The sequence below is a fragment of the Mesoplodon densirostris genome, chromosome 3, assembly GCF_025265405.1.
Source record: "Mesoplodon densirostris isolate mMesDen1 chromosome 3, mMesDen1 primary haplotype, whole genome shotgun sequence".
Lineage (NCBI taxonomy): Eukaryota > Metazoa > Chordata > Mammalia > Artiodactyla > Ziphiidae > Mesoplodon > Mesoplodon densirostris.
The window spans coordinates 163,485,897-163,499,279 of NC_082663.1; the positions used below are offsets into that span (position 1 = coordinate 163,485,897).

The 13,383-nt window shown below is 35.6% G+C and overlaps 1 protein-coding gene across 3 annotated transcripts in view; it reads right to left on the minus strand.

Moving 5' to 3' along the window:
- The window catches only part of RANBP17 (RAN binding protein 17), a 314,617-nt gene that overhangs the window by 281,675 nt on the left and 19,559 nt on the right, over positions 1-13,383 (minus strand). For all 3 annotated transcript variants that reach the window (XM_060092536.1, XM_060092535.1, XM_060092537.1), the window contains 2 exons: positions 8,103-8,269; positions 4,398-4,463 (listed from right to left, as the gene is read on the minus strand). In XM_060092536.1, coding sequence (XP_059948519.1) covers positions 4,398-4,463; positions 8,103-8,269 — 233 coding nt within the window. The remainder of the gene's footprint in view (positions 1-4,397; positions 4,464-8,102; positions 8,270-13,383) is intronic.

Here is a 13,383-nt window from a genome sequence, read left to right on the forward strand (position 1 = left end):
GATTTATTACATAAGCAACAGTATATTCCCCCTGAATATTTTATTAGTTAATAAAAATAATTTTTAAGAATAAGTTTACTAAGACTAGTTCTTGAGCCTCTAATCTAAAATATAATATGGTAAAAACTATACTATTAGTACCATTAATATTTCCATTTATCACTAGGAAACAGCAAACAAAGCTGAAATCTGATACCCAAACAATTATTAATACCACAGGCTACAGTGGCTATAGCATTCCTTTTGGTATCTGAAAGATGAAAATAAACCATTTTCCTTCCTGATATTTATAGATTTGAAAAAAGTAGTGAGATCAAAATTGATTACCTGACACTTCCTAAGCTCCATCATATTATACTTAAATGCCACATTTACTTATAGAAACATGAAACATAACAGAAGCCCAAAGTGATTACAGAAAGCAGTTACTGGAATCTCTACCCACTATGTAAGATTCAAGTTAGCATTTACAGCATTTCCTCCTTCTTTTAAATCAAACGTCCATCTCTCTCTCCTTCAGTTGGTCTGTCTCTTCAGTTTCCCTCAATATATAAAAATTTCTCCTTAATACAAATTAATAATAGCATACAGCATTATAATCTCAACTTACGTACTCTTCACAAATTATTTCACTAAATCCTCAAAACTAACCTGTGAGATATAAATTATTCTCTTTTCACAGGCACACCATATCTATAACACTGAGGGAAGAACCTTGGGTTTATTGAGCACTTGTATGTACTAGGACCTGTGCTAGTAACTTATCTAATCTTAATAAGACCCAAGGAAAATGTCATGATTGCTTTACAGATAGTGATATGTAAGTTTAAAGACATTAAGAAGTTTGGACAAAGCAGTAGGAAATAGAGCTAAAACACAAATCAGGTCTTATTTCAGAGTTATCTTCACAGCATACATGCTTATTCTACTTGGGTTATTTATTTAGATATCCAATTTTTTTGAGAAGAGGGATTATGCATCCATTTTCTACTGCATAACTATGTCTCTACCATGTAGGCAAAGAATATTTTACTTCTTGATGATTATATATTGAATATACTGCAGGAACACTAGACTTACCTTCTACAAAAGCATGGTAACATATAATTCTAAACTTTTAAGAAACCTCAAGTTTAGATCTTTTTCTTAGAAGATACATCCTATTATTGACCCTACATGAATTTACCTGGCTCACATTTGACAATTATAATATTTGATTTTCATTATGCATTGTAGATCTCCCTATTGCCTGGTTCAGAAGTACTTAAGAAATGCTAGTTGAAATTGTTAACGCTCTAAAATTAGGCTCAGTAAAATGTCTCCACAGAAGCCATGTATTTTTTACCATACAAAGTCAAAATCACACTTCAGAGCTTGAAGCTTTTTTCAAAAGGTACCTAGTTCTACACAAGATAAATGTGGAACATCTTGTGACAGAAAGTAAGAAAATGTTCGAAGGATGGTGAATAAATATCAAATGAACAGAGATGCTAGCCTGAAAGGGTTCCTAATGGCCAAATTTGGGAAAATTTGGGTATCAAAATATAATGTAAGTAACAAACTATAACCTATTAAACAAAGTTAGAAACCAGGAATCCAAACTGATATAAATAATAAATGAATAAATTAAAAGTTTAATGAGGAATAAGGTATTTTCAGAGTCTTAAGCTACCTGCCCACAAAATACTCATTATTTACAAAGGGGAAAAGAATAAATGTACAATTGGAGAAGCCTGGTAGAGACCATCCTAGTCAAGTGACCAAAGTGAACATCATTAGTGATGTAACAAATCAAATCATGTGCTTCCTCAGAGGAGGCAACGAGAAAACCACAGATCAACAAGCACATCAGCCCACCTGCAGCGCTCAGAGCCAGATCTCTCAGCCAGCTGGGCCGGGACCAGCCCCGACAACCAGTATGCCTGCAGCAATCCTGGCCCAACCACAACAGGAGGGCACATGCAGCCCACACAAAGGAGGAGGAGCACCTGGAGCACCCGGCTCTGGTGACCAGGGAGATGGTACCACCAGGCCCCACAGAACACCTTTTATGTTAAGACCACTGTTTGAAGACCAGGAGATGTAGCTGATACACCTACTACATAGAAACAAACACAGAGAGTCAGACAAAATGAGGAGGCAAAGGAATACCTTCCATTTGAAAGAATCAGACAAAACCCCAGGAAAGGAACTAAACAAAATGGAGATAAGCAACTTACCAGATAAAGAGTTCAAAGTAAGTGATAAAGATGCTCACCAAAATCGGGAGACAAATGGATGAACTCAGTGAGAACTTCAACAAAGAAATAGAAAATATAAAAAAGAACCAATCAGAACTGAAGAATACAATAACTGAAATGAAAAATATACTAGAGGGAATCAACAGCAGACTAGAGGAAGCAAAGGAATGGATCAGCAATCTGGAAGACAGGGTAGTCGAAATAACCCAATTGGAACTGCAAAAAGAAAAAAGAGTTTTTAAAAAATGAGGATAGCTTAAGGGACCTCTAAGACAACAACAAGCATACTAACATTTGCATTATTATAGGGGTCCCAGAAGGAGAAGAGAGAAAGAAAAGAGCACAGAATGTATTTGAAGCCATAATCGCTGAAAACTTCCCTACCCTCAGTATCAAAAAAAAAATCTGAATAAAAAATAGGCAGAGGACCTGAATAGACATTTTTCTAAGGAAGATACACAGATGGCCAACAGACGTATGAAAAGATGTTCAGTCTCACTAATCCTCAGGGAAATTCAAATCAAAACCACAGTGAGATATCACCTCACGTCTTCCAGAATGGCTATTATTAAATAGACAACAAATAAGTATTGGCAAGGACCTGGCAAAAAGCGAACCCTTGTGCACTGTTGGTGGGAATGTAAATTAGTATGGCTGCTATGGAAAATAGTATGGAAGGTCCTCAAAAAATTAAAAATATTGGGTTGGGCAAAAAGTTTGTTTGGGTTTTTCCGTAAGATTTTTTTTGTTTTTGGGCAAAAAGTTTGTTCGGGTTTTTCTGTGGAAAAACCCGAACGAACTTTTTGGCGAACCCAATAGCACTACCATATGATCCAGCAATTCCACTTCTGGGTATTTACTCAAAGAAAACAAAAACACTAATTCAAAAAGATATATGCACCCCTATGTTCACTGCAACATCAATTACAATAGCCAAGATATGGAAGCTACCTAAGTGTCTATCAATAGATCAATGAATAGAGTATGTAGTATAAATACACACAATGGAATTACTCAGCCATTAAAAAAGAATGAAATCATGCTGTCTGCAATAACATGAGTGGACCTAGAAGGTATTACGCTAAGTGAAATAAGTCAGATAGAGAAAGACAAATACCATCTGATTTCACTTATATGTGGAATCTAGAAAACAAAACAGAAAGACTCACAGATACAGAGAACAAACTGGTGGTTGCCAGAGAGGAGGGGGATGGGGACTGGATGAAATAGGTGAAGAAGATTAATAGGTACAAAATTCCAGTTATAAAATAAATAAGTCTCGGGGATATAATGTACAGCATGAGGAATATAGTCACTAATATTTTAATAACTTTGTATGGTGACAGATGGTTACTAGACTTATGTGGTGATCAATTCATATATATATATATATATATATATATATATATATATATATATATATATATGTATAAATGTCAAATCATTATGTTATACACCTGAAACTAATATTGTATGCCAACTGTACTTCAATTTTTAAAAAAAGATGATAAAAGTTCTTAAATATAAATAATACATTCCCCTTTATTATAACATTATTCCATGTAAAACCCAACTTCTGCTTTTGTTCTGTTTAGAATCATGTTAAATACAAAAATGAACAGGAGCAGGTGAGGATGTGCTCAGCTGCTGAGTTCATAAAGGCGTTGGTGGGGGGTAAGCATAGCTTCTACAAACTCTCCTTGTACGGGTGAAACCCATGCTAACAAGTAGCAAAGTGCCAAGTAGCCTGTTCTTTGTTGAGTCATGCTGTGTATCCATTACTGAGAATCAATTCACCAAATTGCTAAACTGCTTGTCTTTTATATGTAAGAAAATAAAGGCTTGTTCCACTTTTGCATATAATTTATTTTTACGATTAGTATATTACTATATAGAGAGAGGATAAAAGGACGATTCTCCAATTGCCATGGAGAGAGGACCATGTCTAATTTCCTGTTCTTTGTAGTACTTTATATTGTTACTGTCATTTTCAGTAACAATAAAAGTGTTCCAATACTTTAATTATCCCACCAATAAAAGACACCCCCCCCAAAAAAAGACTTGCTTATTCAGAGTTTTAAGCCACACAAAGATTTTACATAAAAGAAATGACATTACTTAGCAAACTTCATGTCACCATTAGATGGAAAGGCTTACCAGGTTCATTTCCTGAGTCAATTCTGAGAGGATTATTACTCCTATTATGCAGTGTTCCACAGTACCCTTTGGAGAAAAAAACAAGTTTAGCCTAAATGGAGACAAATGATTGGTTCTTAATGTGTAAACCAGGTAACATTTACAAGTAATTAAATACTGAAACATCACATTTTCTTAAAATAGATCTATTAAAATATATAGAAAAATCACTATGAGGTCCACAAATAAAAATACTGTCAAGCTCATTTTTTTGAAGGATAAATTTAGGTATAGAGTTGAATGGGAAAAAAGCTCACCTACCTTAGAACTGTATGATACTCTATAAAATGTTTTCAGCACGTAGGACTTACAACAAACTAAACCTCAAAATACAGGAGTGTAGTTTAACACTTTTCATAAGACCACGAATAAGAAAGAACAAAAAACCATTTTTAGCTCTGTAAATTTGCTTGAAGATAGATGCATTCAGTAAATAATTAATAACTTAGGAACTAATTTAAATCCCTCAACCTAATACCAGATAAGATCACTTAGGCCCTTTTAATATTATTTAATAGTGCATGTATATGCATTTACTAAGGATATATAATGAAGGCTTGTGAACTGCCCAATGCACTGGGTAAATACATGACTATCAATACAGTATGATGTTTTAGTGTAATCAGCTTCCAATTTAATCTCAATAACTTCCTTCAAATCAAAATTCAGATTTTATATGCACATTACTAACAAATTACCCAACTGCAAAATCACACTGGAAGTATGAAAATAAAAAAATCTAACATCCAATTACAGTATAATAATTTTAAAGAAGCAATACAGATGATACACTTTTCAAGCCTTAATTTTATAGCTGGTCATTCCTTCTAACTATCACAGAATTTCACTAACAGTGGGTCACTAGGTGTAATTAAATTCAAATTATTTCAGAATAAAAAAATAAAAGAAACATCCATAATTTTTGCTTTTTTTTTTTTTTGACTGTACTGGGTCTTCGTTGCTGTGCGTGGGCTTTCTCTAGCTGCGCCGAGCGGGGGCTACTCTTCGTTGTGGTGCGCGGGCTTCTCATTGCGGTGGCTCCTCTTGCTGTGGAGCATGGGCTCTAGGCCAGTGGGCTTCAGCAGTTGTGGCACGTGGGCTCAGGAGTTGCAGCACGTGGACTCAAGAGCACAGGCTCAGTAGTTGTGGTGCACAGGCTTAGTTGCTCCGTAGCATGTGGGATCTTCCCAGACCAGGGATCGAACCCGTATCCCCTGCATTGGCAGGAGGATTCTTAACCACTGCCCCACCAGGGAAGTCCAATTTTTGCATTTTAATTCTTTATGGCCCTTTAGGACAATCGGAACTCTATGATAAACTACAGATTTCACATTACTGAAGCATCAATCTTCTGTGTAAACCAGGCCGATGCTCCTTAACATGTCATTCTCTGACCAACTGTTAGTCCATGAATCTGCTGGTAGTCTGCAAATTTGATTCTAATCTGAGAATGGTTTAATACTGGTCCATGACAAAAGAGTTTGCACCAAAAGATAAAACAGATAAGTCACTAAGTACACTGTTTAGTTCAGCTGGCATATTTTTCATAGCAAGTCTCTCTTGATGACGGAAGCACCATGTTGATTTACATTCTGACATAAACTCCTTATCTTGCTGTGAACCAGCAATCTGAATAGCACTGTCCTATATGACAGTAGTATCTCCTGGGTATGTATGTAGAAAGGAGGCATGTAAATGTTAGAAGTGTGGCAGCAATAAGGTTACAATAACAGAGAAAAGAAGATATACAAAATTTCAGGCCACTAAAAATTTAACAAACTTAAAATAATTTTTAGTACAAAATTCACAGAAGCTGTTATTACCCAAAGGAACCACGCGGTACTATTTTAGAGTAATAAAACACTAAGTCACTTGTCTTTCTCATGATTCAAGGTTAGGTTAAGTCATATACCCAGAGAGCAAGTGCTTTTTTTGTGATACTGTAATAAACTTTGAGGAGAAAACGTTTTCTGTTTCTTCTGGTCTTCCAAAACTGACAAAAGCACACTAAAGTCCAACTTAAGCTCAACTTATCAGCCATTGAAAAGGGAGCTTGAGAAATGTTAGCCAACAAGAATGATTTCATTTCATTCAGTTTTCAACCTTGATTTTATTTTAAAAGAACTCTGAAGTCTATTCTTGTTTACACTAATGATTCTTTTTTTTTTTTTTTTTGCATTACGCGGGCCTCTCACTGTTGTGGCCTCTCCCCTTGCAGAGTGCAGGCTCCGGACACACAGGCTCAGCGGCCACGGCTCACGGGCCCAGCTGCTCCGCGGCATGTGGGATCTTCCCGGACCGGGGCACGAACCTGTGTCCCCTGCATCGGCAGGCAGACTCTCAACCACTGCGCCACCAGGGAAGCCCTACACTAATGATTCTTGATGAGCTGTGTACAATCTTAGTAAAGGACAAGAGAAGGGTGCTATTGTGTTAGTCAAAATTATATGCACAACTATAAAGTGAGAAACTCATGTGTCACTGAATAAACTATCCCTCTGTCCCACAGCAGATCTCCTCAGGGCTAAAAATATACTTATTCTTGTGATATTTTAGATAATCAAATATTTGTTAACCAGGATTTTAACAATACAAATAAAAGAGAAGAATAGTCTAGTGTTTCACATTCTGAGGTTTCTAGCATTACAATGTATGATGGAGTTACACCTTACATAGGGATTAAATCTGACAGTTACTGTATAAGCAATAACATCTCAGAAAGTCCAAACAGCCCCCTAATTGCCAATAAACCAACACTGAACATCTATTAATCCAAACTGCCAGCTTTTCCTTGAGAACTGTAACAGATCACTGCTTCTTCAGCAGAGCGCCAACTAAGGTACTTCTCCTGCGATTAGGGATAACACTTGCATGAAAAAGTATGTATCTTTAAATATCTGAATCATACTAGGCAGGGCATGATGGTCATCCTAAGAGGCATACAGGAACAGAAAAGAGCAGATTTAACTTTCCCATATCACACCCCACAACATAAAATACTATGTGGAATGGCAAGTGGAATCACTGGCACAGTTTAAATTAGTGTCCTCTTGCTTTTCTTTTCTTTCTTTTTTTTTCAGTCCAAATACCTGAATTTGTGTAAGTTAAATGTATGTTATAACTTTAATCATTTAGGTTAAAAACATTCTTGAGAGTTTAGTATGACTCAATGTGGTATAATGTAAAAAAATTTTTAAATATATATGTCTTAAGTTAGAAAACCTGTTAAAGTACGAGCACTGTGCTTTACTAGATCACTATGCAATCCTATACAGATTACCTAACTTTTCTAAGCCTCAGTCTTCTCATTTACAAAATGTAATTCCCTTCACAGAGATGTAATTAGCATTAAATTAGATAATACATGAAAAACATTATATACATGTTTTGCATATATGCAATACAAAGACACACGTGGTTACAAATGACAACATATATTTCTGAAATTATAAAACATTATAATTTGCGTTCTTCTGGTTTGGAAGTTATATGACATGATCCTCTTTTCCTGGCAATAAAAAATACGGGCTCCAGAGGATAAATAATAAACCATAATTAATATGGTTCTGATAGCCACAAAACAAACCATATAACTTTAAGAAAAGCAGTTTTCTAAACCAAAAAAACAACTACTGATGTTCTTATAATGTAATAATGCCTTCTTACCTGAAGAAACTTCTTCACATCAGCAATAATTTCTCTGAAGACAAACTGGTCTTTCTGAACCTCAAACCACCCCGATTTAGTAATTTTAGCAATGACTTGAATTAGAGCTTGGATGACAAAGGGAGCCAGCTTGGGTTGTGATGCCACATAATTAAGAATGTAGTTTCCTGTAAAAAAATATTGTGATCATTTGGACTATTCAGTAACTCAATGTGAATGATGTAAAAACAGGTAGTGATGACAACACATTCTTTGACAAAAAGTTAATCCCTTTCTCCAACATAGGTACTTATTTATATAGTCAGTTCTCCTATAAGGGTTATTTGGAAAAAGCAAAGCTGTTCCAATTCAATTGATATATTAGGGGATAATATGAGTATAATGCGAATGTCACTTCCATTTTTGCATAATTTCATTTAGAAAGAAACACTAGGTGAATAAGGAAAATGGCAACCAAGCCAAACAAACCAAGCCATACTCAAAATGCATATATCTACTAGCTATCTCAGTTCATCTCATGTGTTATCAGACTCATCCCTTTTGGTGTTACAATTTCCATTCTATTTCAGATCACCTTTCTTCTACCTTCATAGTAACTCACAAATTTCAACACTTCAATGAGTTATTTGTTGAAGTGGGCCCCCTTCCACAAACTTCAGGTCTTCTTCAAGATAAAATGCTGTATTTATTCTATTTAGTATTTCTTAACCATTTAACATGTGCAAAACTCTACTATGTCTTTTATTAGATTTCTATCCTTTTTTTTAATGTATCATTGACAAAATGTTTCAATTTTATTTCCATAATCCCATTTCTCTAATAAGCCCTGTGGTTTTACTACATATCACTGCACAGCATAGTCACTTTTAGGAATACATATATCATGTTATAGCAAAACTGACTACACACTATCTGGCTGTTTAAGTGGCAGAAAAAAATACAAATAATATAATGTGATAAAATAAGTACATAAGTTAAAGAAAGTACGAACAGAAGAGTAAAGCCTGGAATAAAGTTAATATACCCAAATCATTAGAAGTGGGTAGCAGGGCTTCCCTGGTGGCGCAGTGGTTGAGAATCCGCCTGCCGATGCAAGGGACACGGGTTTGTGCTCCGGTGTGGGAAGATCCCATATGCCGCGGAGCAGCTGGGCCCATGAGCCATGGCCGCGTCCGGAGCCTGTGCTCCGCAACGGGAGAGGCCACAACAGTGAGAGGCCCGCGTACCGCAAAAAAAAAGTGGGTAGCAAATTCAGCTATGAGCTTTCTAATGGAGGAGTGATTGAGGTAACAAATGGGCCACAAAAGTCTATCAGAAAAACGGAAGAAAAAAAATTTTTAAAGGGAAAAGATTCCATTTCTACTTTGGCCCCGAAGGCCAGCATACCATTTGGGAAAAGAGTGAAGAAAAAGTAAACACTATTTAACTAAAAGTAGCTTTAATGGAAACAACCCCAAAATTCAAGAAAACTTTCAACAGCCGTTCTTGACAACTGTAATGAGACCTTGATATAAAAAAGAAAAGTTCTCATGACTAGCACATTTCAACCTTAATTTTTATTAACATTAAAAATACACAGTTACACAAATACTATTAAAAAGCACAGATTTTCCTAGCATTAAGATAAATCTGAAAGAGGTTTCTGCTATGAATTAAAGTAATATGGTTCTAATTCAAAATGAGTCATGTACCAAAATGTTCATTGCAGCTCTATTTACAATAGCCAGGACATGGAAGCAACCAAAGTGTCCATCAACAGATGAATGGATAAAGAAGATGTGGCACATATATTCAATGGAATATTACTCAGCCATAAAGAGGAATAAAACTGAGTTATTTGTAGTGAGGTGGATGGTCCTAGAGACGGTCATACAGAGTGAAGTAAGTCAGAAAGAGAAAAACAAATACCGTATGCTAACACATATATATGGAATCTAAAAAAATAAAGTAAAAAAGTGGTCATGAGGAACCTAGGGGCAAGATGGGAATAAAGATGCAGATCTACTAGAAAATGGACTTGAGGATTCTGGGAAGGGGAAGGGGAAGCTGGGACAAAGTGAGAGAGTGGCATGGACATATATACACTACCAAACTTAAAATAGATAACTAGTGGGAAGAAGCCACATAGCACAAGGAGATCAGCTTGGTGTTTTGTGACCACCTAGAGGGGTGTGATAGGGAGGGTGGGAGGGAGGGAGATGCAAGAGGGAAGAGATATTGGGACATATGTATATGTATAACTGATTCACTTTGTTATAAAGCAGAAACTAACACACCATTGTAAACAATAAAGATGTTAAAAAAATAAAATAAAATAAAGTAATATGGTTCTCTTAAGCTTCATTACATGTAATCTTTTATTTCAATAACAAAACTTATGAAAATGACACTGCCTCCTGAACATAAAAGAAAATCTGGTTTATTTACCTCTATTATTTTTATTTTTAGTATCTTGAAAAATTTTAACCTGGAGGGAATGTGAGGAATCTATATGTAGGTAGTGGTAACCACTGGGAGGGTAATCTCAAAAATAATAAAACAACAAAACAGGAGACAAACCAAGTTTCACATTTAAGTTAGGTACCTTAAGCACACCTTCCCAAACTCCCTGAGCAAAGATACTAGCTAATAAGTTTATGATCTAAGGCAAAAAAATTTAACAGACTGTATTTCTGTTTCTTTAGTTGAATGTTTTACATAAAATATTCTCACGTTATGCTTATTACATGACCTATAACAGTGTTCCAGTTTAATAAGCAAGAGCCAGTGATAACAATCAGGTAAAACAACAGCAATCTCATCACCACCAGCCCAAGATAATAGGGAAAAGCCATACCAAGAAGAAAATGAAATGTTCAGAAAGACACATGGGAGAATGAAATAAACGGCTGGAAAAATTCCCCAACAAAATATAACAGAAACTTGGAAAACTATGCACTAGAGGCTCTTTGAGTGTCAAATGCCTATATGATAACAACAATATTTAGCATTTATGAAACAAGTTAGAAATTAAAAGTGCTTCCCAGAAAAAAAGCTTTATGTAGCTCTCACAGCAATGTGAAGATATTGCTATTATATTACTATTACTATTATTCTGTTTCCTAGGCAAAAAATATGAAGGTCAAAGAGGTGAAACAACTTCTCACAGTGGCCAAATCAGGTTGTTTTGGTTTGAGTCTGTTTCCTGCTTTCAAATACCGGTCAAACTATATATTTTAGTAATAATTAGTAATTCATAAACTCTACTAAGTCCAAACTTGTAGACAGTCTTTTGGAGTTTACTATCATTAGACTGAAACTTTAGGTATTACACATTATAGAAATTTAATATGAAATATTTTTGACTGATTAATTGAAGTCAAGTAAAAAATATGCCACAAAGTCTATCAGAAACATACAAAAAGAATATAAAAGAAAGGGGATAGACTCAATCTCTACTTTGGTCCCAAAGACTAGCATGTTATTCAGGAAAAAAATGAAGAGAAGGTAAATACCTCAACATTTACCTACAAGTGCTTTGATGGAAACAATTCCAAATGCTGTGAACACAAAAATTTGACCTATAATCTCTGCCTTGAGAGCTAGCTTATAAAATATTTGGAGGGAGAGACAGAAAGAAACTACCACAAGAAGATCAAGGTAAGACTTATGAGGTGAAGATGTGGAGAAACTGCAACCTTCACACATTGCTGCTGAGAACGCAAAATGGTATAGGTACTTTGAAACATAGTTGGACAGTTTTTTTAAAAGTTAAGCATAAACTTACCTATGACCCAGCAATTTCACTCCTAGGTATATACTCAAGAGAAATGAAAACGTATATCCACACAAAGACTTGTATGTCAATGTTCATGGTAGCATTATTCACAGTGGCCAAAAAGCAAAAACAACCCATATGTCCATCAGGTGGTGAATGGATAACAAAATGTCACACATCTATACAAGGGAATATTATTCTATAATTAAAAAAATGAAATAGTGATACATGCTACAGCATGGATGAACCTCAAAAACATTTTGCTAAGTGAAAGAAGTCAGATGTAAAAAAACTACACATGATAAGATTTTATTTATATGAAATATCCACAGAAGGTCAATCTATACAGGCAGAAAACACCTTAGAGGTTGGTGGTATGGGAGCAGGACTAACCGTAAATGAGCATGGGGATTTTGGGAGGGATGATGGAAATGTTCACACAACTCTGTAAATTTACTAAAAATCAAAAATTGTACACTTAATAAGTCAGAAAAGAGAAAGACAAATACCGTATGCTAACACATATATATGGAATTTAAGAAAAAAGTCATGAAGAACCTAGGGGTAAAACAGGAATAAAGACACAGACCTACTTGAGAATGGACTTGAGGATATGGGGAGGGGGAAGGGTAAGCTGTGACAAAGCGAAAGAGAGGCATGGACATATATACACTACCAAACGTAAGGTAGATAGATAGTGGGAAGCAGCCGCATAGTGCAGGGAGATCAGCTCAGTGCTTTGTGACCGCCTGGAGGGGTGGGATAGGGAGGGTGGGAGGGAGGGAGACGCAAGAGGGAAGGGATGTGGGAACAGATGTATATGTATGACTGATTCACTTTGTTATAAAGCAGAAACTAATTTAAAAAAATTGTACACTTAAAACAAGTTAACTTTATGGTATATAAATTATACCTCAATAAAGCTGTTTGAAGAGGGGAGTTAGCAAGGAAGGAGAGGGAGGGAGGGATGGAGTGAAGGACAGAGAAAGGGAAGGAGAATTGATCGACTTATATAGGTAATTAGACTTAAGCTACACTTTTATTTGAATAGAAGATTAAAAGGACAGCATTCCAGGCTAGAGAAACAACATAAGAAAAGGCACCAAGGCAGAAATAACATCGAATGAGGAAAATACCTTCTGGTACAAATAGGCTAGTACCAACGAGATATAAGGCTACAAGGACGGGACGATCCATCAATTACAAGCTCATGAAAGGACTTGAATGACAGGCTGAGGAAATGGTATTTAATTGATGAGCAATTGTAAGCCATCGTTAATTATACTAATAAAGGTAGAAAACAGTGTGCTGGACACAGAGAACAGGCAGCAGAGTTAATGTTGGGAAATAATGAAATATGTAGTCTGGGACCATATCATGAAAGAATGCGAATTTTAGAGTTGATGTAATAAAGACAATGTGACTTTGAGGCAATCTTCACATTTGCCATTTTAACTGACATACCAATTATCCTATTGACACATGTCAGACATGTCATAACATTCTAATCTACTTGCAGAAGCA